The 24,774-nt window shown below is 42.0% G+C and overlaps 1 protein-coding gene across 13 annotated transcripts in view; it reads right to left on the bottom strand.

Annotated features, from left to right (window-relative positions):
• Positions 1-5,198: 5,198 nt before the first annotated feature.
• Positions 5,199-24,774, bottom strand: part of THRB (thyroid hormone receptor beta) — a 367,645-nt gene continuing 348,069 nt past the window's right edge. For all 13 annotated transcript variants that reach the window (XM_038002320.2, XM_038002325.2, XM_038002326.2 and 10 more), the window contains 3 exons: positions 20,239-20,385; positions 14,442-14,700; positions 5,199-10,104 (listed from right to left, as the gene is read on the bottom strand). In XM_038002320.2, coding sequence (XP_037858248.1) covers positions 9,863-10,104; positions 14,442-14,700; positions 20,239-20,385 — 648 coding nt within the window. In that variant the 3' untranslated portion in view covers positions 5,199-9,862. The remainder of the gene's footprint in view (positions 10,105-14,441; positions 14,701-20,238; positions 20,386-24,774) is intronic.

Raw genomic sequence — 24,774 nt, forward strand, 5'->3', positions numbered from 1 at the left:
CATATTTCTGATTACTCGTGAGGTGGGGGATCTCTTCATATACTTGTTAGCCATTTGGGCCTCTCCTTCTGTGAATATTCTATTTTACTATGGCATTTTATGTATTTTTCTTGTTGATTTGCAAAATCTACCTGCATATTCCTGATGTTAATTCTGTGATATTTCAGATATTGTAAATATCTTATCATAAAAAAGTTCTCTTTCTAATGTATCTGAGTCTGGTTTGCTATATTTTGTTTAAGACTTGTTGTTTTCCTTTAATTACAGTTGTGCAGGAAAGTTGGGCTTTTATTATTGCTTTCCTGTGGAAAATTCCACAAGAGCCTTCAATTTACTAATTTATTCCCACATCTAAGTACAGTCTTAAGTAAACATATCTACCAGATGTCAGCGAGAGTCCTCTCTTCAGAGCTACACAAAACTGCTTTGAAAAGCTCTTATCTCAATTCTTTAAAACTTCATTAATACAAAGTAACGCCCAGAATCCTATGTATTCTGGGATAATTATATTATTAAATCCCTTTGTTTTGGCGCTCACCAGTTCCATATAAATATGATACCTGAATGCCTCTTTTCATTTGTTTCCACAAGAAATTCATCTGCATCATGCATTTGCCAATAAGTTGATTATCTAAAGTTGAGAGAGCTACAGCATGGTGTCACATCTTGAAACATAAGTGTTTCTGTCATCTTGTTTGCTTGCTGTCCCCACCTCCAACCTCCATTACCGTAAATTCTTTTTCAATTATGCAGAGCAATTTGGCTCTCCAAAAACTTGATGACTCAGACCTTCAAATGCTTAGCAAACTAAACGTCCTCTTGTCAGACTGACATATCTAGAATCCAGCTGGGTTATACATAGGTCCTACAAAGAGAAATTACATTTTATGTTGCAACACCAATGAGTGGTTTTGCAATGGACACAATCTAATGAGAGGTCAGGTAACCTTCCTTTATAATGTATACTGTTTTTTTTGACATTAGAGTAGGTGAACCTTTTAGGAAGGGAAATGACAAACATTTCCAGAGCAGACTTGCTTTTTTGTTTTTTTAATGGGCTAAGGCTTTACCCTGGTCTCAGTGCAGGTTGTAAAAAGAACATGGATCTTGGAACCCCACAATCTCTGACAATTGCCAATGGTGTCATCTTAGATAAGTTGCTTATTCACACTGAGTCCCATGTCCCTATTGTCAAATGAGAATACTAACACCTACTTCCATATTTGTTTGGAGGATTAGAGGTAATATAAAGGGTCTAGTATGATTCCTGATACAGAGTAGGTGTTCATTACGTGGTGGGCAATTATTACATACTCCAACATGGTAGTGAAGAACTCTGGGAGGCAGCACCAACACCTCGCACATCCTTTGGGGTGGTTGCTGGGACTCTTGAGTGGAAAGTAACAATGAATGAAACTTTTGTCAAAGTGCTGGGGAAAATGGAGGGGAATTTTCTGAAATGTTCAACTGGATTCTCACGAATGAAAAATCTTTGGTGATCTCACATCTTATTTTGTTATTTATTTTTCATTTGTTAAGAGACAGTCTCATTCTGTCACACAGGCTGGAGTGCAGTGGTATGATCACAGCTCCCTGAAGCCCCGAACTGGGCACAAAGGATTCTCTTGACTCAACCTCCTAAGTAGCTAACTACAGATGCATGCTACCATGACTGTCGAATTTTTTTCTTAGAATTTTTTGTAGAGACAGGGGTCTTACTATGTTGTCCAGGCTGGCCTCAAATTCCTGGTCTCAAGCGATGTTCCCATTTCAGCCTCCCAAAGTGTTGGGGTTACACGAGCCATTGCACCTGGCAGGTTATTCATCTTTTGATGTAACTTATTACACAGAGTCTACTTGGCCTTGACTTTACATAGTGGAAAGATATCCTAAAAGATCTCTTTAGGGCTAAAAACTCACATTGGAGAAATCATAAAATCCTTGGAATGCAAACCCACCTGAATATCTGCAACAAATAAGACTACAGCCTCTTTCTAGGACTTAGGGTAAAACTAAGGAGTGTTTTTCATATCCCTGTATCCATTGGGATTTGTGGGCATAAGAATTTTCTGATTTGTAAATTGAAGATGTCTTACTCTATATGCATCTTCCTCATTGCTGTTGGTGTCATGTACAAGAAACTTAAAACAAAATATACAGGACATTATCAGTCTGTCCTGAAAGAAAAGGAGTGTTTATTTCAACTTCCTCTGACTTTACTTTTTATACACATTGTTTCCAAAAATGTCTATACCAAGTGAAGTTATATATGGAAAAATAAAAAAAATTTATTGGCTTCTATAAAACTTTCAGATAGATATTTATATAGAAAAAATTGCCCTTGAAATGAGACAGCTACAAGAAAAACTAAGGTAGTGTAATTAAAAGATTAGTTTATATGTATTTAATTTTTTACTGCAAGAAAATGTAACTTAGAGGACAATTAATTTACATGACCAGTTTATATTACATTAAAAGCCCCTATACAGGCAGGTCCATGGTACAGTGAAATTTAAGTTTGATTGTCTATTGAGCTTCATGATTCTCTTTGGAACTTGACGGCCCATGTCCAGACAATTGGAAGAACTTGTTGGCTGAAGGAGCCCTTGTATCAGAAAATTGCAGAGCCTCCAAGTTCCACTTATCTCCTCAGGGCCCAGGGCAACGTGCTTCACCCCACCTGCCACCTGATCTGCCAACAAGTGTAGGTGGGGTATGCCCATCTGTGGAAGTAGAGACCAAGTTTCCCCACATGAGGATTGCTTTCTCTCCTGAAGCATGAAGCACCACGGGACCTGCTCTGTGGCCAGGTATATACAACCTAGACGTGGAGGAAGTTAGCCCTATTTTTGATAATGGGAGAGCCAGTAGATAAATTCTTTCTTTCTTTTTTTTTTTTTTTTTGAGATGGAGTTTTGCTCTGTGGCCCAGGCTGGAGTGTAGTGGTGTGATCTCGGCTCACTGCAACCTCCACCTCCTGGATTCAAGCGATTCTCCTGCCACAGCCTCCTGAGTAGCTGGGATTACAGGTGCGCACCACCATGCCTGGCTAATTTTTTTTTTGTATTTTTAGTAGAGATGGGGTTTCACTATATTGGTCAGGCTGGTCTCAAACTCCTGACCTCGTGATCCACCTGCCTTCGCCTCCCAAAGTGCTGGGATTACAGGCGTGAGCCACTGTGCCAGATCAGCATAGTTCATATGACCTCTTAGAAGATGGTCTTACACAATTGAATACTCAGTTGTGTTGGGTACTAAGTGTGGCCAACTTAGCAGTGCACTTTATATTTATTCTCTTTTCTTCTATGCCTCATTCACTTTTGCCTCCACTCCTTCTTCCTCGGGTGCTATAATGCCTAATATAATTGCAGCATGAGCTTTGCTTTCTGGGGAACCTAGGCTAAGGCAATTCTCTTCTCATTTTAATATAGCCTCCAGGCAATATCACTATACAGATATAGACTTCATTTATCATTTCATCAGTGTATGGTGTAGGTAGATTGTCTTTAAAGAGTATAACATGGCACTTTTCATCAAGTAGTCAGTGAATTCTCTTGAGATACATGCTCAAATGGTATCTGTAACATTCTGCATTTCAGTAGTTCTACTAAGTTGTGCTTTGGTTTAAACAACATTTAATGTGTCAGAATTTGTGTACACAAACCTACTTCCACTTATTTACAAAGCTATAGTGCCCTGAGTGTCTAAATATAAAACCAGAGTGAGCTGTCATTTTGAGGGTGGAGAAGCAAACCAACTTTGTCTTCTTGCTTCTCTTAATAGATTATTAGACTTTTCCAGGTTTGTGACATGACAACCGCTTCTGGCTTTGCCTGTGTAAAGGGGTTAAGAATTGTACCTAGCTGGAATATATATGTTCCAGCCCTCCACAATAAATGAATCCAGTAATTTCTCAGAGGAGGGAAATATGTTCATTAGGATACAGTGGGGAGGTACATAAGGTAGAAAAGAGATAAATATATAAAGGTTATACTTAGTCATTTGAATAAAGAGTGGAAAAACTCAGAAAATAGTACTATGAACTGATCTGGCCTAGGGAAATAATGATGCTTGCCCCATCTTACCTGGACTGGTGTTTTCATGAACCAGGAAGAATGCGATCAAACACTTTTTTTTTTGGAAAGTGTTTATTTGGTTCATGTCCTGGCCAAATAAACACTTTGAGCTGAGCTTCCTCTGTGTGAAGGAGACCCGCTTGCTGTACTGAAATGGGATGTGGTTTCAGATTTACCTTTGGTGTGGGCATTGGTTGCTTTTGCTTGCCCACAATTCTCCTCCACTTATAGCAGCCAGACTTGGAATTTTCTTTGAGGAATCATCTTGCCTCAACTCTCAGTCCATAGTTTAGATGAGGCTGACTGTCCCTCTTTCCCCTCACCCAGTTCCAGGATTCCTGAGGATAAGGTTGATTATGCATCTGTCTTCCTCACCACAGTGATTGGCTCAGGAATGAGCACATGACTCAACCTGGGCCAATGAGAATTAGGCCAGATTTTTCATTAGCATTGTTGGAGAAAAGAAATTCTCTTTTCACTGTATTTGGAGCTGTAAAGCTAATCCTGGAACTATTGGAGGCCACCATAAGGTGAAAGACCTTGTGAATGTTAAGTCTACATGAATGACAAGATAAAGAAAGGAGCTTCCTGAGAATCCTGAGTAAATGCACCCAGATCCAGCCATGTCTGAAGCTTTTGTCTGCAAATACCCTAGATTTCCCAGATATTAAAGTCAATAATTAGCTTTATGCTTAAGCCAGTTTGAGTTAGCTTTTTGTTACTTGTCATAGAAAGAATCTCAATTAACATGTGTTCAGGGCAACTGAGATTGACAGTTGGCAGCTGATGTTAATATAATTCCATGAGTAATATTCCTGAATAATTTGAGATGAGAAGATGAATGTTGTCCTTGAGATGCAAAACTTTACTTCTCTCCTCCCCTCATCTTTGTGGCCCCTTCCAAAGAGGTAACCCCCCCCCTCAGCATTTTATTTAGTTTCTTCTCTTCCTTCATACTTTCTTCTCAAGTAAATTTGCTTATTCTAATAGATGTCTGTTTATGAAATGAATGTCCTTACATCCTTGTTTCCCTCTTTTGGCAGCAGCTGAAGTGAGAAGTGAAGGCAACTCTTTGCCTATGTAGAAAATAATAATATTTAAAGAAAGAGACAGGAAAGTATATCTGTTATAAGCTTTTTCTTTTTTAGAATTTAAGCTTATGAGTTTATCTACGCCCACTATATTCATAATTACAGTTTTATATCTGCATACAAAAGCTATGTAAAAATCCATTTTTCCCAAATATACAAATTTTTTTTGGATAGTTTAAAACATTTTGATCACAGATTTCAACAGAGTTTTAGGCTGAAAAAAATATCACCATCTAGCAATATCACTTAACACTGTTTGCAAAACACAAATCTTCCAATGACTAAATCTTTTTCTATTCTGTAGTATTTTTCTGATTCTCAGGGCATGAAAACATTATGGGGAAAAAAAAAAAGGATTTTCTATGAGGAAAGCATGGAGAACCAATTTGGCTCTATGGTCAAATTAAAAATGCCAAGTTAATAAGGGAGAACCAAAAGAAAGAAGTGGCATAATGTCACATCAGCTCATTCATGCCCTGATAATTTCTGTATCAACAAAACATATGTAAAGTGTCTTCTTTTGTCTTACATTGTGCTCCATAATTTACGTGAGTATTATCTGCATCCTGAGGAGGACAGATTTGTATTTGATTGTCTTGTGCATAGGGTGGGTCAGCTTTAACTGTGCAACAGAAAGCCACAAACAGCGTTTTACCTGCACAATATTGCTCTTGAAGGCGGCATTAATTAATGTGGAAACATACTATAAATGCACACTTTTCGCATTTGCAAACATTTATACAGCACAGTAAAAATTCTGTGATAAGGCCAAACCTTTTTTCCCCCAGTCTGTTTTTCTTTTTTTTTTTTTTGAGTGTGTTTTTAACGCATTTTTTTTTTTTTTTTTAAAGATTAAAGTAAAATGTCTCAATTGTAAAAAATACACACCGGGCAAATCCTTACCTGGATAATAAATATCTACATCACAGTACAATAAAATTTCTTCTCTATAAAATTTAAATATGGATTATAGTCTATCACTATCAAAAGAAACACTATGCTAATATTTCCATATTATTAAAATAACAGGAAAAATTACGAGCTTATTTTAGAACCTGATGCCATAGCCGTTGGAAAGGGCACAGAGATTCAAACGTCGATCATCACTCTCCATTTGAAGAGGAACTGTGGCTTGGGTATTCACTTAAATTCAGTTCATGAAAAAGGTTTAGCCTTACAAATGCTGGCTACATTTCAAAAACTGTAAGACTGATTTCATAATTTATGACTCATGCAGCAAAAGGTCAATATGACACGAATAGGTTAGAGTTCCATAGAATAAAAAGGGATCACCGACAATGACATGCTTCGAGGGTGCTCAGTGGTTCCTTGGAGGCTGAGTCTGTGGGGGGCTTAGTGTCGAGGAGGGGCCAGGGCTTGTACCCCTGTTCAGGGAGGAGCAACAAGAACGGCGTTGCTGGTACAGAGCGAAGGCCTGGCAGTCCACCCCAGGCCTGCACTGCACACTGAAGAGCTGTCGCCCGGGGCACAGGTGAGGGGGCTTCGCTGGGCTGAGGCATCAACACGTCAAGCGCGTCATTGAGGACCGAGGCTCTAGAAAAAGCTCTGAGGCGGCACGTGGTGTTTTGAGCAGAATCATAAAGAAGAAAACATCTTACTTTTTTCATTGTTTCTGGAAATACTGCACGTCTAAATTGAACAGCAAAGTACACTTGAGGGTCACACACGCACACGCACGCGCACACGCTCACACGCACGCACACACACCCCACACCGCTCATCCCTAAAAGGGAAGTGATTTATAAATACGAATCCCAGCATAATGGGTGTGTTCTCCTCTACTGAGACGTCTCCCTGCCGAGGGGGTGGGAGCGCAGGTGTGAAGGGTGTCTCCGTCAGGTCCACACTGGATTTGCAAGTCTGGACAATAGATGAAAAAATGTTTAGAAAAATCTAGAGCAAATCCCTCACAAATGAGTTTTATGAGATGGAGTCTCACGATGCACTAAGTACCTCTGTCAGCTTCAGAAGGAAGGAGTTTAGTTTCAGAGTCATTGTCTTTTGAGTCCTGTGGCCTTTCCTTTCAACCTGAAGTGGCCTAAGGCTTGTCCTACTCCACATGAAGTACTCAGCCTTCAACAAGATTTCCAGACCAGCACTTTGCCTATTGAAGGCAATCATTTAAGGTGCCAAGGATCAAGTGTTCCTTTACTTGGGCTGGCTGGATGGCTGTTATATGCTATACCATTTGGCCAATTCTCGATCATGGTTAGTCCCCAAAGCATTCTGATTCAGCTTGAGATCAGGCTCTGAACTTATATTCAAATCTGGGTGTCCGATGTACTGAGGACCCTGTCAAACAAAATGAGGAACCCTTCCCCAGAAGGCCCGATGCTGTAGGACCCTGCCTGCTTGCCTTCCTCTCATTCCCTTTGGAAAGAAAGCTTGCCCCAGACAGCAGAGCTTCTCAGGGTTACCCTGGAGCACAGACGTGGCTAAGTGTTTGTCTTCCAAAGCGTGGTTCCTCAAGGAGTCAAGAGAGGAAGCTGAAATATTAGCAGAGCAAGCACTTAAGGAGCCTGGCCAGAGACTGCCTAGACAAAACCAAACCCCAAAACGATCTGTCTGTAGATAAAGCAGGTAATCTGCCAATGACCTTCGTGCTTATAATTGTCAATCTTTTCACTTCCTTTCTTTGGGTAACAAGTTCCATAGCAATGTTCTTGTTTCCTTTTTCCCAGAAGCCAGTACAATTGCTTTCATGCATTGAACATTTAATTCCCCGCTCCCAGATAATTTCCAATCACACTTGGAATTTTCAGTGCTGTTCCTCTTCTTTTTCCAAGGACTCTAAATGATTGACTAGTATTGTGTCAAATTATTATTTCGAGTCAATACCAAATTTATGTTCCTTAACTGTTAAGTGGGCCATACTTCTTGTCTAATAAAGTTAGGAATTTAAGTGTTAAAAAAAAAAAATCAAAGGAACCAGATTTTTTCCCCTTGAAATGCATACAATATTAAGGGCAGGAAGGGTTTTAGAGATCATGACTTATTCACCAGGTGAGAAAACCAAGACCTAGAATTACAAATCTACCAGCTGACAGAGCACGCCCTAGAACTCAGGCACCCAGACTTCTGGGCCAGTTATACTCCACCAAACTTAAAGCATCTACTTGGTTTTCACAGTGACTTTCCTTCCTTTGTTTTTAGGTAAATCTCACTGATATGGCTTATTTTCCCCAATATTTCCAGGATAAGGCAGTAAAAGGTAGGCAAAGGAATACTTTATATCTACTATGCCAGTGGAGAATGAGATACATTCAATTGCATGGGTACATTCTACGCCCATTTTCTGACACTGAAGAGATGAAGTGTCACTGTTTGTTTTCTGGGCACAAGCTATTCTAGCATGGGCCATTGGGAAGGCAGGTTGGGCAGAAAAGGTAAGTGTGCACATGGTCTGCACAGGTGTTTTCTATTGAGTATCTGTCAGGGTGTGCTATAAGAGGGACAGGAGGGTCAGTAGCAGGGCCAGTCTCTGTTTAGAGATAGTCAAGCTATGCAGTGCCTCAGAGTCAGAGGGAAAAAGGGGACGAGGAGACATTTGTCAATGAGGGAAGGAGCTTGAGGATCTAACCAGAAGGAAGCATCCTCCAGCCATCAGGACACGAAGGGGCCCTCAGAACACTGCATTTCCTTCCACTCAGAATGTAGCTGCACTAATCTCTCCTCAGAATTTCTCTGGAAGAAGACTGAAATTTCAGCGTATCTTTCCTTGATTAGAATATTTGATCCATAGAGAAATCTGTTGTCAGCTCAGCAAAGATACAACCGGGATAAAGAAGTTCGGGAGCTTGGGAGATGACAGATCAGATGCCACAGAAAAGGGGTGCCACCCTGTGAATAGGTTTGATTTCTGTAAGTGTTCTCTGAGCCTAAATGGGAAAGAAGCCTTCCTACTGTGAGGTAATACTATTAATTTTTGGAAACCATGGAATCACTGACATTGGTGAAGATTTCTAATTTCTCTGGGCTCACTGAAAAAAATTATTTTCCTTGTTGGCCTCAATCAGTCAATATCTGTACCTCCTTGAGTCACACCCTTGTATAACTTGAATCAAATCTAATAAGGGTATAAAAATGATATTGGAAGGACAACTGATTTTTTAGGACACAAATATTCCTGTGCATTCCAAGTTATGCTCCTAGGAGACGATAAAGAGTGCTGGAAACAGCATGCTCTTGAACAGATGAAAATTTGTTCGAGTCTTTCCCTAAAAGGTTGAAAGCCACATCTAACTAAACGTGGTCTGTACTCTGCTAACTTCAGCCCTGCACACATCAGGATTGGGTGGAGGTGGTCGTATTATCTTGGTTTTAAGGCTTCTTTAGTGTCCTGCAGCGCCATTTTGCTGACTCGAGTCTCGGACTGGGGATGGGTGGGAGCTGGTGATGCTTGGTGCTGGTGAGTTAATGATTGTCCCCCACCCCACCTCCACAACCGTAAAACTTTCAGAGCATTCACATCAAAGGACCGGAGAACGAAATGCAATAGTTTCAAGTACCCGCATTCAAGGGGCAATTTCATCCATGTCTATGCCAAGGACTACTTCCCTTTTCCCTCCCAAATAATCCCTCCTGACACAAAGAAACAAACAAAAAAGAGCTAGGCAATGGAATGAAATGACACCCAGTAGTGCTGTAGGAATTATGAGAATGAATCCAGTCAGTCTAATCCTCGAACACTTCCAAGAACAACGGGGGGAAGAGTTCCGTGGGGCATTCCACCTTCATGTGCAGGAAGCGGCTGGCATGGCAGGCTCCTATCATCCGCAGGTCTGTCACCTTCATCAGGAGTTTTGGCCAAAAGTGTGTCACGTGGTGTTTTCGGTAATTGATATAGTGTTCAAAGGCCAGCAGGAAACTATCTTGGTACTTTTCTATTCTCTCAACACAGGCGAGCCCCGGGCGATCTGTGGGGAAGAGACAAGATGGACATTGATTCAGAGATGGAAGAGGGAAGGCTTGCTTTGTCCAATTCCAGGCCTTTAGTGGGAGGCGGGCAGATCTAGGGTCTTCCCTCTTAGCCATAAGCATGGATGCAGCGTGAACTCTGGTGCTCCAGGGACCAGGTACCAGGGGAGTGGCATCATTTCTATGAAGAGAGGCAGTACTTTGTTCAGATAAATATATCTGTTTAGACAGATCACCTTGTTAGGTGCGAAAGGTGATGCCTCCCTCCTAGGGTACAGGAGGAGAAGGCTGACAGCTGAAATATTCTGCCAGATGAGGGGAACAATTTTGAATTTTCACTAGCTGCCTGGGAGAGGGGAGAGGACTAGCATGGACATGCATAGAAAGGGGAGATATATGAAGGGACTGGGGACATTGCAGCAGGCTTGAGGCCAAAGGAGGAATGCGGAATAGTAAGACATTTCCTTGAGGACCAAGAAACACCATGTTTAACTTTGTGTTGTCTTCTAGGCTGCAATGAACTGGCCTTTCCCTTTCCTTATGCCTTTAGTAAAATTGCTACCATAGCAGCCTTGTTTTAGTCATGATTTTGGAATTGAAATGAAAAGAAAAGGGGAGGGGAGCTGTGCCAGAGTCACCCCATGCAGAGAAGAGAACAGCTACAGTGGGAGCTGGAGTGAGAGGACACCGGGACCCTGGAAAGCCTAGGAAGTCTTCCCAAGTCCTGCATAGACTACTGGGCTTCCCACAGTATGTGGCAGAGGCTCAAGTCACTTTCCAAAAGTGCTAAACAAAGGGGTGACACAAGGAGGCTGGACAACTGGGGAATAGCTGGGCTGCAGACACTTGGGTGACAAAAATAATCTATAAACCTGGATGAATTCCTCAAATAGCTCCAGGAGGCCCAACACGCCCCTGCTCAGTTCTCTTCAATTCAAACGAATTCACACTTCAAAGGTCCAATTCTGGAGGTGTTTGGATCGGTAGGAATCTAAATAGGGTTCTGCTTCATTGGAAAGGAAGAATCAGGGCTAATGTCTCAATTCACCCTTCTGAGTCTAAACAAACTAACAAACCATACAGGCTTTTGGAATCCCCTATTTAGCTCACATGGAAATTTGTACATTTTTATCTTGCGTTTTCCTTCATATTTGATGAAGCTGCTCTGTGGATTTGCTGGTTCTCCCTCTCTCCCTTTCCCCTATCTTTTCTCTTTCTTTGAGTGTGCAAGAATTTTCCACAGGATCCTTTAATTTTTAATCCAGATAGAAGATCAACATATTATTGCTTCGGATGTATTCTTTCAAAGGGAAAATACAATGTGGGTTTTGTGGCATTAAAGAGATAAAGATGAGATGGTCACATAAATGACAGAGCGAGTACGAATTGACATTTTGATGATGCTTGAATCGCACTGAACAGGTTTATGAAGAGAGAAACATTTTAAAGACTGAAGACCATTTTAACTCCTTAAGACAAAAGTTCTCAAAGGAATGTCTTTCAGATCATTTTCATTTTTACTTTTTGCACTGCAGGACCAAGGAACTTAGAAGTAGTGGCTCTTGGAAAAGTCTTTGAAGAAAAAGTCTAAGATACTGTGTAACTGACATGGCACACAAAACATGGGGCTTAGAACATCCGGCTGCAGAGGAATTGGAGACTTGGGGCTCCGACAGGCAGCTCATTTGCCAAATGCACAGTGTCTTGCAATATTTTCCTGGTCCTGGCAGTATTAATGAAGAAGGTCCACATCACTAGGGAGGGTGGGTTGTGAAAAGTTATTAAGTTGTCCTGTAGCTGTCAGGCAGTGTCAGCCTCACAACATGAGAAAACTGGGAAGAATCATTCACTTTGGTGTTTGATAGCGTCTGGCATCACATTCAGTTTTTGCCATCTCCGCCTACTTCTCCCTTTATCTACCTTACTAAGATGATTTGCTTAATAATCTGTGAAACTGACCCACTAAAGAGGAAACATCTTATTATTCAGTAATAAAAATCCATTTGACGTAAATAGGAAGATAACCACAAAAATGGACGCATGGCAAAAGCCTTTGTTACTCTGGAGCTGAAGGTTCTGGGTGCACATTGCTCCTGAGATCCACTCTCTCTTTGTTAAAAAGGAAGGTTAGTAAGTGTTAGAGAGGTGTTAAAGGCAGACTAGCACCACACTGAGTCTCTCTCCTTGCCTTATTTGGAAGGAGAGGTAACCAGGAAGAGAAAACTGTCAAAGAAATAGCTTTCTCATGGTGTGATTCAACATTATTTAACACTGTCTTTGTACCTCTAAAATCTCAGCTAAAAAAATTACCATGAGTCCCTCCAGAAATATAATTCCCGTGTATGTAGCTTAATTTCTTCATTTTAAAGGTCACTGAAGCCCAGAGAAGCTAGGGGTCACCCAAAGTCACACAGGGAGTGTGTGAAGAGAAGCTTGGATAAGCTATACATTTTATTTCTCCGAGAATAATTCTCCTGAACGACTGTGGGCCCCATTTCTTGCTGGCTGTCGCTGGAGACCACCCTCAGCCCTAGAGGCTGTCTACAGCTCCTGTCATGGGAATTTCCCCACATGGTGGTTAACCTCACGAAGCTGGCACCAAGAGTCCCTAGAGCAAGTCTGCCAGCAAGAGGGAATCTTAGATTATGTAATGTAATCACATGGGGGTGACGTCAAATTTGCCATATTCTCTTGGTTAGAATCAAGGCACGGGTCCTGCACACACTAAAGGACAGGAGATTATCCAGGGTGTGAACACTAGGAGGTGGGGAGTGTGGGGGGTTGGTCTGGAGTCTGTGTGCCACAGTGTACACGGGAGTTCATGATGCTCTTCTATCTACTTACCCTTGAAATTTTCCATAATAAAAGGAATTATTTCTTTTTGAAAAGTCTGCCATATCTAAATTTCCTATAGTAAATACATTTCTAGATCAGCTTTAAAAAAAGATTTCTAGGCCAGGCGTGGTGGCTCATGCCTATAATCCCAGCACTTTGGGAGGCTGAGGTGAGAAGATCATTTGAGCCCAGGAGTTCAAGACCAGCCTGGGCAACATAGTGAGACCCGTCTCTCTCTACAAAACAATAAACAATTAGCCAGGGGTGGTAGTGTGTGCCTGGAGAGGCTGAGGCAGGAGAATCTCTTGAGCCCAGCAGGTCAAGTCTGCGATGAGCTGTGTTTACACCACTGCACTCCAGCCTGGGCAATAGAGCAAGACCCTGTCTCAGGTTTAAAAAAAAAAAAAAAAATCCTATGGAGTTAACCAGGAAGCAGCGACTCTACAAAGGATTCTCAATGTATATTTTACCCACATAGTCAGCCATTTATCCAATAAGCATTTCTTGAATTCTATGAACACTGGCCTAGGTGCTGGATGTACAATTAGACATATTTATGTCCTCAAAAAAAAAAAAAAAAGTCCACAGGGACTTACGTGGACAAATGAAGCAGGTAGTTACAGCGCAGAGTGACAGGTGCCAAAGCACAGCAACACTTGGGTGCCCTGAAAATGCAGAGGACTCTGAAACCACTTCTATTTAAAACTATCTTTCCTTAAAGGGTTTGATGTGTAGTGGCTTACAGACGGCTGCCCATTCTGTGCTCTCCTCCCATCTACAGGGGGACTGTTGAGTCCTGGCTGGCACTCAGACTTGTTTTGGCCAATCCAATGTGGGTGAAGTGATCCTGTGTGATTTAAGACTGGGCCTCGTGGGATCTGCAGCTTCTGCTTTCGTGTGCTTGGGACTCTTTCTCTTGGAAATCAACAGCTAAGTAAGAAGTCTACCCTGCAGGAGGAAAGGCCGCATAGAGGGAGGCCTGAACCAGTGTTTGATGTCCCAGCTGAACTCCAGCCATCTTGGATGTTTAAGCCACTACGTTTTGGGTTGGTGTGCCATTTAGCAGTAGATAACTGAAACTTCAGTTGTAGCTAAGCCATGAACAAATTCTAGCTTGCATCCATGGTTTCCACACACAGAACTTAACACACAATCGTGTGGTCACTCACATCCATATCTGGCATACCCCAAACCAGAAGGAGGCAGGTTTGGCCAAAGACTATGAAGAGGGCTGCAGAGTATCCACCAAAGGCGGATCACTTCATAGAATCTTTAAGATGGCTCCTTTGGCTTCTTTCTATCCTGGGACACTGCAAAAAGCATCAGACATCTGACACCCCCCTTTAAGTTCCCAGTCCAGTGGCAAGCCTGCAATTTCTCACTGAAGAAGAGTGAGCTATGTTCTGAAGCTAAAGGGGGACTGAAAACTCAAGTGATTGGAATTAGCACTAGACAAGCAAAAGCTCTTTGGATGCCCACGAACGAGTCTAGGCATACTCACCTGAAGACATCAGCAGGACGGCCTGAAGGAGGGCTACTTCAGTGTCATCCAGGTTGAAAGAAGACAGAGACATGCCCAGGTCAAAGATGGCGTCTGACACCACCCCAAGACCCCCATTTTTCAGCTGGCCCCGTGTCACTGCCATTTCCCCATTCAAGGTTAAAGTCTCACTTTCTGGGTCATAGCGCACAGCAGCGCGAAGGGACATGATCTCCATGCAGCAGCCTTTGAGGAGGATGATCTGGTCTTCACATGGCAGCTGAAAAGAACCAGCTCATGTCAGCAAAGAACAAATGGAAAAATGCCAGTCAGGAACAACATACGGTATCTCAAAAGCAATAGGAATAACCTTGTGACGAACACTTGTCCTGCCTTGTTTGAGCCCATGGTTTTCCCTTCCCTACTTGGCTGCAGGCTTTCAACAACCACTTTTCATACTCAAAGTTGGCTGTAATCTGCACCAACTTTAACGTCAGGAGTTTGCATTGCTTTTATGACAGATCCAGTTCTCCAAACGCTATTGCAGTCGTGTGGGAAACTGTGCTGATAGCCCCTCAGTTTGGGGGTTTGTATTATAACTTCAACTGATGACTGCTTGAGAGCAGGGTTTATGTGAAACTCTCCATTTTTGTTTGTTTGGTTTTTTGTCTTGTAGCTTGAATAGGTAACAGCTTACCCTACTGTTTAGCTGGCAACTGGGCTTCCTTTTGGTTTTTGAAGCACATTTGCTCTTGGAGCCTCTTGGCACAAAACTAGAGGGTTGTTGGCAGAGATACATGTTGCCCATGAGGCCCTGAGATATAAGCTTCATCTAAAGTCACCCAGGGACTTAAAGGCAGAGGGGAGAGCAGAATTCAGTCCTCCTGGCTCCCAAGGTTGTGTTCTTCTCCGCACCTTAGACACAGGATTGCTCAACACACTGGGTCTTCCTGCCAGTGTTGCAATCTGCTTTTAAGCTCATTTGGTTACCCTGTTAATTAGGATTTGTGAGAATGTGGCAACATTAATAATAAAAAATACCTTTGCTCATAGGCAAAATAATAAAAACCAGAATCTTATTTTCTGGAAGGGGAGACTGTTTAATTAAATGCCATTATCAAAGTAGTTGGAAGGCTATTAGTAAATGGGTGTGTTTGATGAACTGGGCATCATGCCCAGATTTCCATGCACCACCTCATTTAATCTTCACAGCAGTACAATGAGGTAAATATTCGAATTCCATATGACTTACAGATGTGGAAATCTAGGCACTGAGAGGGTAACAAGCTGGGTGTGGGGGTGGGTGGTCACATGAATGTTTCATGGGTGAGGCTAGGATTTGAAACTGGATCTGTCAGAATTCAATGCCAAGAGAAGAAGGAAACATAGCTCTTTTTACCATGGATATGACTGAGTTTCCATAAACAACAAATATGTGAGTAACACCTAATATCTATCTCTTCATTAGAGCAGTTACAGATTCCTTTTGGGAAATGCTCTTGGCAATACTCGACCAGTCCAATTTAGGTTATTATATAAAAGTGATACAACTGAATTACATCTAAAATACTGGGCATTTTCTATTTTTCACTAGCTCAGCCTAGTCACTTTACCAGTTAATTTCAAACTCCTTGGCTTTTTCTTCAGAATAAGTCATTGCATATTTGATCTGGAACCCATACATATGAATTCTCTCCTTCCACTCGTTTTTTAAAAAGCACTGTGATTTGCTTTTGTCTAGGTTCTGATGGTTAAACACAGATTGCTGGCCCCAACCCCTGAGTTTCTGCATTTCCCCCAAGTTCCCAGGTAATGCTTATATTGCTGGTTCACAGATCCCACTCTTGAGAATGACTAGCATAGAACAGCAACAAGAACTTACTAATCAGATCAAACCATTTATTTTTAAAATGTGTCACAAAGTATGCAAACTTGGTCAGGCCCCACCTTTGAAACCAATTCTGATTATAGATGAAGTAGAAATTTTCCTTTCCAAATTTCTAGTTTAAATACCAACTGTTGAAGATTAGTTCAAATTTAAGTAAAAGCTGAGTAAGTATTTGCAAAGGATCACCAATGGTTTAAAAACTGGGCCAGATGCCTTTTCCTTTAAGAGGGATTTGTAGGATCCTGGTGAGATTTGTTTCAACACGTGGGCAAATAATCTCTTAGACACCTGCCAAAATGCTTTCATTGTGAGAACACTCAACAAGGGCCTGACAGGCAGAGACACAGGGATACTCCCACAGGTTCTTCCTGCCTCCTTAGGAGAGCATCACTCAGGTTGACTGGCAAAGACGACAGGGCCCTGCACTCTAGGAGTGATTTTGCATGTTGTTTTGGCAGCTCTGCCAGCGATGATTTTAGATCTTGTGAAGCCCCTGGTGTCATGCCAGTCTTGTTTGGTGGGTTGGCATGGATCTTAGAAGAACAATGATCATGAACACAGTTTGAATAGCAGATGTGATAAACCGCCTCTGGCAAGAGACCCCTGGCTCTCAAGATCACCTGAGATCTCCAGCCCACTCCACGGGTAGCTCACGAACCTATACAGTTAATTCCTCTCTTTTGGGTTTCCAAGAGAGTATAAAAGGCTAAAGGTCATCAGGAGGCCTCAAAGACAGAGGGCACATGCATCTCTGCTGTAAAGGTGCTCCCACCATCCCACTGCCATCGTCTTTTGTAATCGGCAGACCACACGATATCAGGGTAGAAGGAGAGATGGAATCAAAAATGAAACAGGCTTGGACTTTTAGGGAAACTTGGATAGATAAACTTGCCACAACCTGTGCTTGAAAAGTTCCGTGTTGACCCCTCACCCTTGCACAGACGAAAGCGCACAGTGTGTTTGCTCCTGGTGGTGGAGACGGCTGCTGCTTCTGTTTTCTTCCTTCAACTGAAATATATCTTCAGTGGTTTACATGAGCTTTACATTATTAAAAAAAAAAATCTCTGGGGTGGGGGGTGGCATTCAAAGGGCACCATGTGACTGGCAGGCTGGCTGGAGCTGTAGAGGTGACAGACTCAGTAGAGTTCCTCCTCAGACCCAAGAACTGGGGGCAAAGGGACACAGCCAGGGAGAGGACCAGGAGAGGTCCAGGAAAACACAACCATGCCCGCAAACAAAACAGAAAGATGACAGCCAGAACTGGCAGGAGTGAGGGGAAACAAGCCCGTCGGTGCGGATGTGAGAGTGCACGTACTTTCTCTTTCGAGGACAATTTGGCAGCACATATCAAAAGCCTGTGTATCTTGGTCCTTAAATTCCATGTCCAGGCTTTACCCTTCAGACATAGTCAGTGATGTGAGCAGGATATAGTTGCCAGAAAATTCACATCAGCATATTTTTATTAGTGAAAAATTGGAAATGAACTATAGATCCAGTAAAAACAGATAACATAATTTATGGCAGATGTATTCTTTGGAATACTATGTGGTCACTGAAAATCATTTTGTGAAAACGTATGTAGATGCTATGTCCTCCCGTTGAGGGTAAAAAGTTAGTTCAGTGACAGATGCTGGTAACGATCTGTTTCTTTATCTTGGTGCCGATCATGTGGGTGGGTTCAGTTTGTAAAAATTTATTGAGCTGCACTCTTATGACATATATACATTCTTTAATAAAAAGTTAAAAATAATTTCATACACAGTACATTGTGGTATACATTAAATATATTTTATACTTCATATATATGTATGTATGTGTATGTATACACACATAAATATTTGAAGAAAGACTAAAATAGGTGCCAAAATCTTGTAGTGTTACCATAAATCATTACCTTTATTATGTTGTATAAATAAACCTTCAATGAATATGTATAATTTTTGTAATATCCTCTAAAATGTTAATAGATGTCTACTTTTAAAAAAGGCGTCAAAGGCATGGGCAGCTCCATGGCCAACACAGAGATATAAGTCAAAGTCCCTTCCTCAGTACCTACTGACTTCTTTAGGTGTGGGGTCTGAGTCATTGCTACTGCAAGGCCGTGGGTAGTAGCATATCAGGTACCCTGGTGCTATAGACTGAATGTCTGTATCCCTTCAAAATCCATATATTGCAACCTAATCCCCATTGTGATGGTACTGAAGGCGGGGTCTTTGGGAGGTGATGAGGTCATGAGAGTGAGGCCTTCATGAATGGGATTTGTGCCTTGTAAAAGAGATCCCAAATAGCTCCTTTGTCCTGTCCATCATGAGGGGACACAATGAGAAGACAGCTGTCTATGAATCAGGAAGCAGGCCCTCACCAGACAATCTGCTGGTACCTTGATCTTGAACATCCCAGCCTCCAGAACTGTAAGACGTACATTTCTATTGTTTTTAAGCCACCCAGTCTATGGTATTCTGTTGCAGTGGCCCGAACTAAGACACCTGGCCCCCACCACAGTGAAGCTGGGGCTAAGAGGGTGGCACACGTGCTCTCTCAGCTAGGTCTACAGGCAAGATATCTGTTTCCCGAAGCCCATTTCCCTGTCCTTCTGGGTATGGCTTCTGTGGAGGCTCAGAAATCGGCAGTGAGAAGTGCCCCCATAATGTCTGAGGTCTCTGTGTCCCTCTGATTCTAGCTGGGCTCCCATTATTGCAGACTCAAAGACACACGAGAGCTGGAAGCCAAGGCAGCAGGAAGCCATTCCAGGTGTGGAAACTTAGCTTCTTTTTAGGTGAGACCAGGATCACTTATCACTCAGCCCGCTTACCTAAGGGGCTCACAGCTGCCCGTGCCCATCTCTATTTGGTATCTTTCTGGTCCCCTTTGAAGGTATACAGAGCAATAGACAAGCACCTTATGAAATTTGTTTTTAAAGTTCTCCAGAAAACATAACCCCATTTGATTAAAAAACAAAACAAAACAAAAGGAAGGTTAGAGGCAGGATGGAAATGTAACAGATAAAATAAAAGCAGTATTAGCAGCTAAACTTTATGGAATACTTATTATAACCCAGGCACTGTCTAATCACTTTACAAATATATTATCCCACTTAAAAACCCTTTCAACAGCTCTAAGAGGTAGACACTATTGTAATCCCCATTTTAAAGATGAGATAAGTGAAGTTTGAAGATATTGGATAACTTGTTTAGGATTCTTGCCCATGTAGCTGACTGTAGAGACTGTGGCATCTGCCACTACAGGGCAGGCCTGATAAAGTTCAAGTGTCCCAAAGGGAAAGTCGATGAACTCTGGTGGGACAGCTCTACAGGGTGCCCGGAAGATGGGACAAACAAGAGTAAGCTTATAGGAAAAGAGGAAAGATTTGTGGGGATATTAAGAGCCTGGTTCTGTGAGGGGCATTTAACTTATTCTTGAAGATTAAGAAATGACCACACAGTCATCTCACTGGGATATGCACTGGGAAGAATACAGACCTAGATTCCAACCATGAGGTCACATTTGGATAACTTAATCTCTTTGATCTTGATTGCCCCCTCCGAAAATGGGGTTAATACAAGCGACCCTGCAAATCTGTTAGAAGGATTAGATTTAATGTAGGCAAACTCAAGTACCTGACTGTGGTAACTAGGACATCGTAGGTGCTGAATAAATGGAGCCTATTGCTATCATTATTTCTCAATGCCTGGAATCAGGGGGATGAATAGGATCTTGATGGGCCTTACACGGACAAGCTAATGAATGATGACTAAATACAGAAAGTGGGGAATACAATGAAATAGAATGCATTTTCATTTTGTACTGACGTTGCTTTCATATGATTAAGTCCCTACTAATTAACATTAAATTGTAAATAATACCCTGTATTCCTGGAAACTGGTGAAACTATAATTAAAAATAATGCAGAAGGAAAAACAACATCCTCACCTCACAGAACATAGGCAACTTTTTGGCAAAATCCACCACTCTGGTAATTGCTGGTGTGATGATTTTTGTGAAATGACTGAAGGCTTCCAAGTCAACCTTTCCACCTTCTGGGGCATTGACTATTGGTGCTTGTCCAATGTCTTCTGGCTAAGGAGGAGAGAAGAGAAAGATTTAAATGAAGAAGTTGAAAGGAGCTTTATTTATCATAGTTCTTATGTGGCAGAAAATCTCTTCTGAACTGATATCCTGTACGGTTTCCAGTTTTTATACCATTTATTAACAAACTGCACAGTTTACACATCACTTATTTCTTGAGTAAAGATACATGTCTCGGCCATTGCTTTAACAGGCCCCCAGTGACAATGTTTACAGGACTGTTGCTGCAAAGAGTGAGCGAGCAAGAGAGAGAGAGAGAGAGATAAGAGAAAGGACAGGAATTTGGGTCCTGCTTCTGAATGCACAAAGGGTGTATACTTAGGTAAGGTGACATAAATTCCAGGGGCTCTGGGATGGCATATTCAGAGTACTGTACATGCTGGTGTGTGTGTGGGGGGGAGGTGGGCACACTGTGGGCAATGATAGAGCAGAGCGATAGGTGAGCCCTAGCAAACAGTGCCCTGTGGATTCTTGCTTCTGACCCAGCTGGGGCTTGAAGTTCCCCTCTGCCCTACGCACTCCAGTTTGAGGTGGTCTCAGCTGAGGGTTGAGGGGGAAGATTGCTAGGCTGTCTACAGGAAACTTGGCAAACCTTAGGGCAGAGTGGCGAATTTACTAGTATTTAATGTCCCTAGGGCAGTTCTCTGCTGTTTATTTGCTCAAGAACAATCCATGGCCTTGCTGCTCAAAGTGTAGTGCAGCAGCCTGGGTGTCACCGGGGGACTTCTTCTCAGGCCCCTCCCCAGACCAGGTGGTACAGAATCAGCATTTTAGCAAGACCTCCAGGTGACTTATGCGCTTCCCAATGTCCACGGTAGCCATCTAACTCGTAAGTTTCTCATTCAGTGACCTCCCTGATGTGATCTGTGTCCATGTGTCTCCTGCTGTCACCCAGTGCTTCCTTTGGGAAGAGTCTGTTCCACTTCTCTTCCTTGTCTTTGTGATGATCATAACCACCATTTATTTGTGGCCTACAAGTGAGCCAGCCGCTTCGCACACTGCCCTGTCTCAAGTAGTCCTCATTCAAATCCTGATTTGCAGGTGAGCAAACCAGGGATCAGAAAGGTTAACAGCAAGCTGCTGAGGCCAGGCCTGCAATCTGGGTGACCCTGACTCCACACAGTAGTCTCCCCAGAGCTCCACACTTCCTCACCCCTACTGCAAGGCTTTTACTCCCTGTGGACCTTTTGACACTAATGAACAGAATCTTTACTCCTCTGAACACCCTCCTTGCCAGCCTCTCCAGCTTCTCCCAGGAAGATGTGAATGTGACCAAGGAGATCACAGACTCAAGCCCTACCCAGTGGTGGCCACCTTTGCCTAGAGCCACAGTGAATAGATAGGAACAAGGCCAGTTCTCTTTTCTGCACCCAGGGGCTTAGAGATGGGGATGGGGAAGGGAGATGGGAATAAGGAACTGACACTGTGAGTGAGCTGAGCAAAATCGAATTCCTCACTTGCAGAGCAGTGAGGACATTGCCAGTGGTGAGACTAGCCTAACATAGTGGCCCCCAAACTTCACTGTGCATCAGTCTCACTTGATTTCTGGGCTCCAACCCCAGTGTATCTGATTCAGCAGGTCAGGGATGGAGCCTGGGAATCTGCATTTCTAACAAGTTCCCAGGACGTGCTGATGAAGCTGCTCTGGGCCTACTCTTTGAGAACCACTGAGTTAGCAGTAACCAAGTTCAGCTTAGAGTAATCCAGGTCCCTTGCTTCCTCCCACATATCTCCCACTACTGTTCACATCACATTTTTAGCAGAAGGAAAAGCAAAAGATGATTCTTTTACTCTTTTACTCTCCTTGCTGCCAGAGCACCAGGGTCAACAGGAGCAGCCCAGGAGTCATGGTTACAGCCTCAGGGGAAGGTTTTAAAAACGTATTGTTAATACAGAACAAATGCTGGCAGCATTTAACTTTTTATTGATCATCCAGCAGTGTCTTCTGTTTATTTTTTACTTTATTTTATTTTTGTGTGTGTTGCTGGCAGTGAGTGGATGAAACCTGGTTTCTGTCATGTTTCATAATGATTGACACTGTTTTGGGGCAACTGTTGGCATAGCAAGCCCACGGAAGGCTGCTGTTCAGCTGGCTCTCTGGGTGCTGACAGAATAGATGAAATAATCACATGTACAGCCTCCTTCTCCTTCCCTCTTCTCACCTAGATTGAGCTAGAGGAAAAGGTACCTCTGTTCCTCCTTTGGGTAATGCTGCTCCCCGCAGCCTTCAGACATCCCTGCTCTTCTTTATAATTTCTTCTCATTCCTGAAACTGAGGCTCATCTCACTGACCTTGTCTACTTGACAAGTCTTTTATGAAGATCAACTGATAAAAGGAATGTGGGCACACATTCAAAAAGGTAGAGAGTTTTATATATATATATATAACTGGTATATAAATATATATTAATTACATATATCATATAATTATATATATGTAGGATGAACTTTTTAAAATAAAAATAAAATTAAAAAGTATAATAACATCATTTTGGCCTGGTTGAATCTAAACATTGCTCAGTGAATACTGATAGAGCTAACCTGATGTATTCAAATGGCACTCAGTGTCCTTTGAAATGCTGGTGGGTTAATATTGATGTTAATTTTTTCATTCAATTTGTGGGTGTGTAGGTTATTTGAATTCCACTTGTGACATGTGTAAAGATTTGAAAAAAAGGAGCAAAAGTATGCAAGGAAATATGGCAATTTTAAGTAAAACTAAACCCTCAAATGTAACAAGCTCACAAGTTTTCTGATGAAAATACATATCAAGGTAGAATAAAAAATTTACTTCTAAGCCTCTGGCTATTTAATGGACTATAAAATTGCTAGAAGTAAAACTATGAACAAAGTAAAACCCTTCAATTTTATCATTAAGATTTTTTTCCATAATGGATCTTAGATACCAGAACAACAAACAAGAATCTATCTATCTGTCTGTATATATCCATGAATTGACCCAAGTTAACATCAGGTTAATCAAGGTTGAGCAGTGAAACCCTGTTTGTTACTTCCCTGAAGATTTTTCACCTATAATAAAGATACATAATTTTCTAAAATATTTGGAAGATGTTAAAAATAGAGTATAAATATTTGACATTAGTTGAACCTATTAGATATCTTATTACAGCTAATAGCCTTGTAAACTACTATATGAAATATATTTGCTCATATACACATATGTATTTATGTGCTCAAGATCAAGCTCCAATACTGATAAGTCTCTAGCTTGCTTGTAGATTCACCACTGCAGACCTGTGGGGAAAGCCTGCTTTTTGCCTCTGTGGATCCAACGGCCTTAGCTAGCTCATGGTGGTATTTTCAACTGTCATTCTGATATCCTCTCTTTGCCCTAAATGGACCTCCTGAGCTAGCCCAGCTGTCTTCTCTATGTCTCCCCTACAACTTGCCTTACATTTTCCCATTTCACTGCTGCCTTCTCTCCAGACTTTTGCTTTCTCCAAAGCCCCTACTTCTGTCTCTCATCTCTGTCTTTTCCAAATCCTATTTTCTCTTCAAGACCCAACTCAAGTTCTAGCTTCTCCTAGATATCTTCCCAGGTGACCTCAGCTTGAAATGATGTTTACCTCATTTGAACACACATGGTGGCCCATGGCTATGAGTCATATGGTATTTAGGCATTTATTACTATCACTTTTTATTATAGTTATGTAAATCTATCACACCAAAGATATGAACTTAAGGGGGTAGAGAATAAATCTTACTTGTCTTTGCCTACTGTATACAAGGCATTAGGCCAAGTTGTGGAGGATAGAATGCTTATTGGTTGAGTGAGTGAATGAATGTATACTTATACCAGTATTTATTGAGCAGGTACTATGGGCCAGGCCTAGTTTTAGATGCTGAGGTTACAGCAATGAACAGTATATCCTCAAGGAACTTGCACTGTGATGAGGGGAGATAGACAATAAATAAGAAACAAGTATTCATGGAAGAATTTGTGATAAGTCTGGAGGTAACATGATAATAGATGGGGAGGCAGGAGAAAGGAAGGTCAGCCAAGGCACCTCTGAGAAGCAATGTGTGGACTTTGACTTGAGGAATGTCAAGAAGGTAGCCTTCCTTAGGGCCAGAGGAAGAACACTTAAGGCAGAGGAAAGCCAGTGCAAAGTCCCAAAGCCAGAAAGGAGGCCCATGTGGTTAGAGCCCAGTGATGGCATGAAATGAGGAAGCAGAGGTAGGCAGGGGGACCTGTGATGCTAGGCATTGTAGAATACAGAAAGGAGATGGGCTTATTCTAAATGCAATGGGGCATCTACTGAAGGGCTGTAAACAGGGCATAGACATGACACAATGGTTACTGCATGGAGAAGATATATGAGAAGCCAAAGGAAAAAACAGGCAGGCAACAGCTGTGGT

This window comes from Chlorocebus sabaeus, chromosome 15 (genome assembly GCF_047675955.1).
Source record: "Chlorocebus sabaeus isolate Y175 chromosome 15, mChlSab1.0.hap1, whole genome shotgun sequence".
Taxonomy (NCBI): Eukaryota; Metazoa; Chordata; class Mammalia; order Primates; family Cercopithecidae; genus Chlorocebus; species Chlorocebus sabaeus.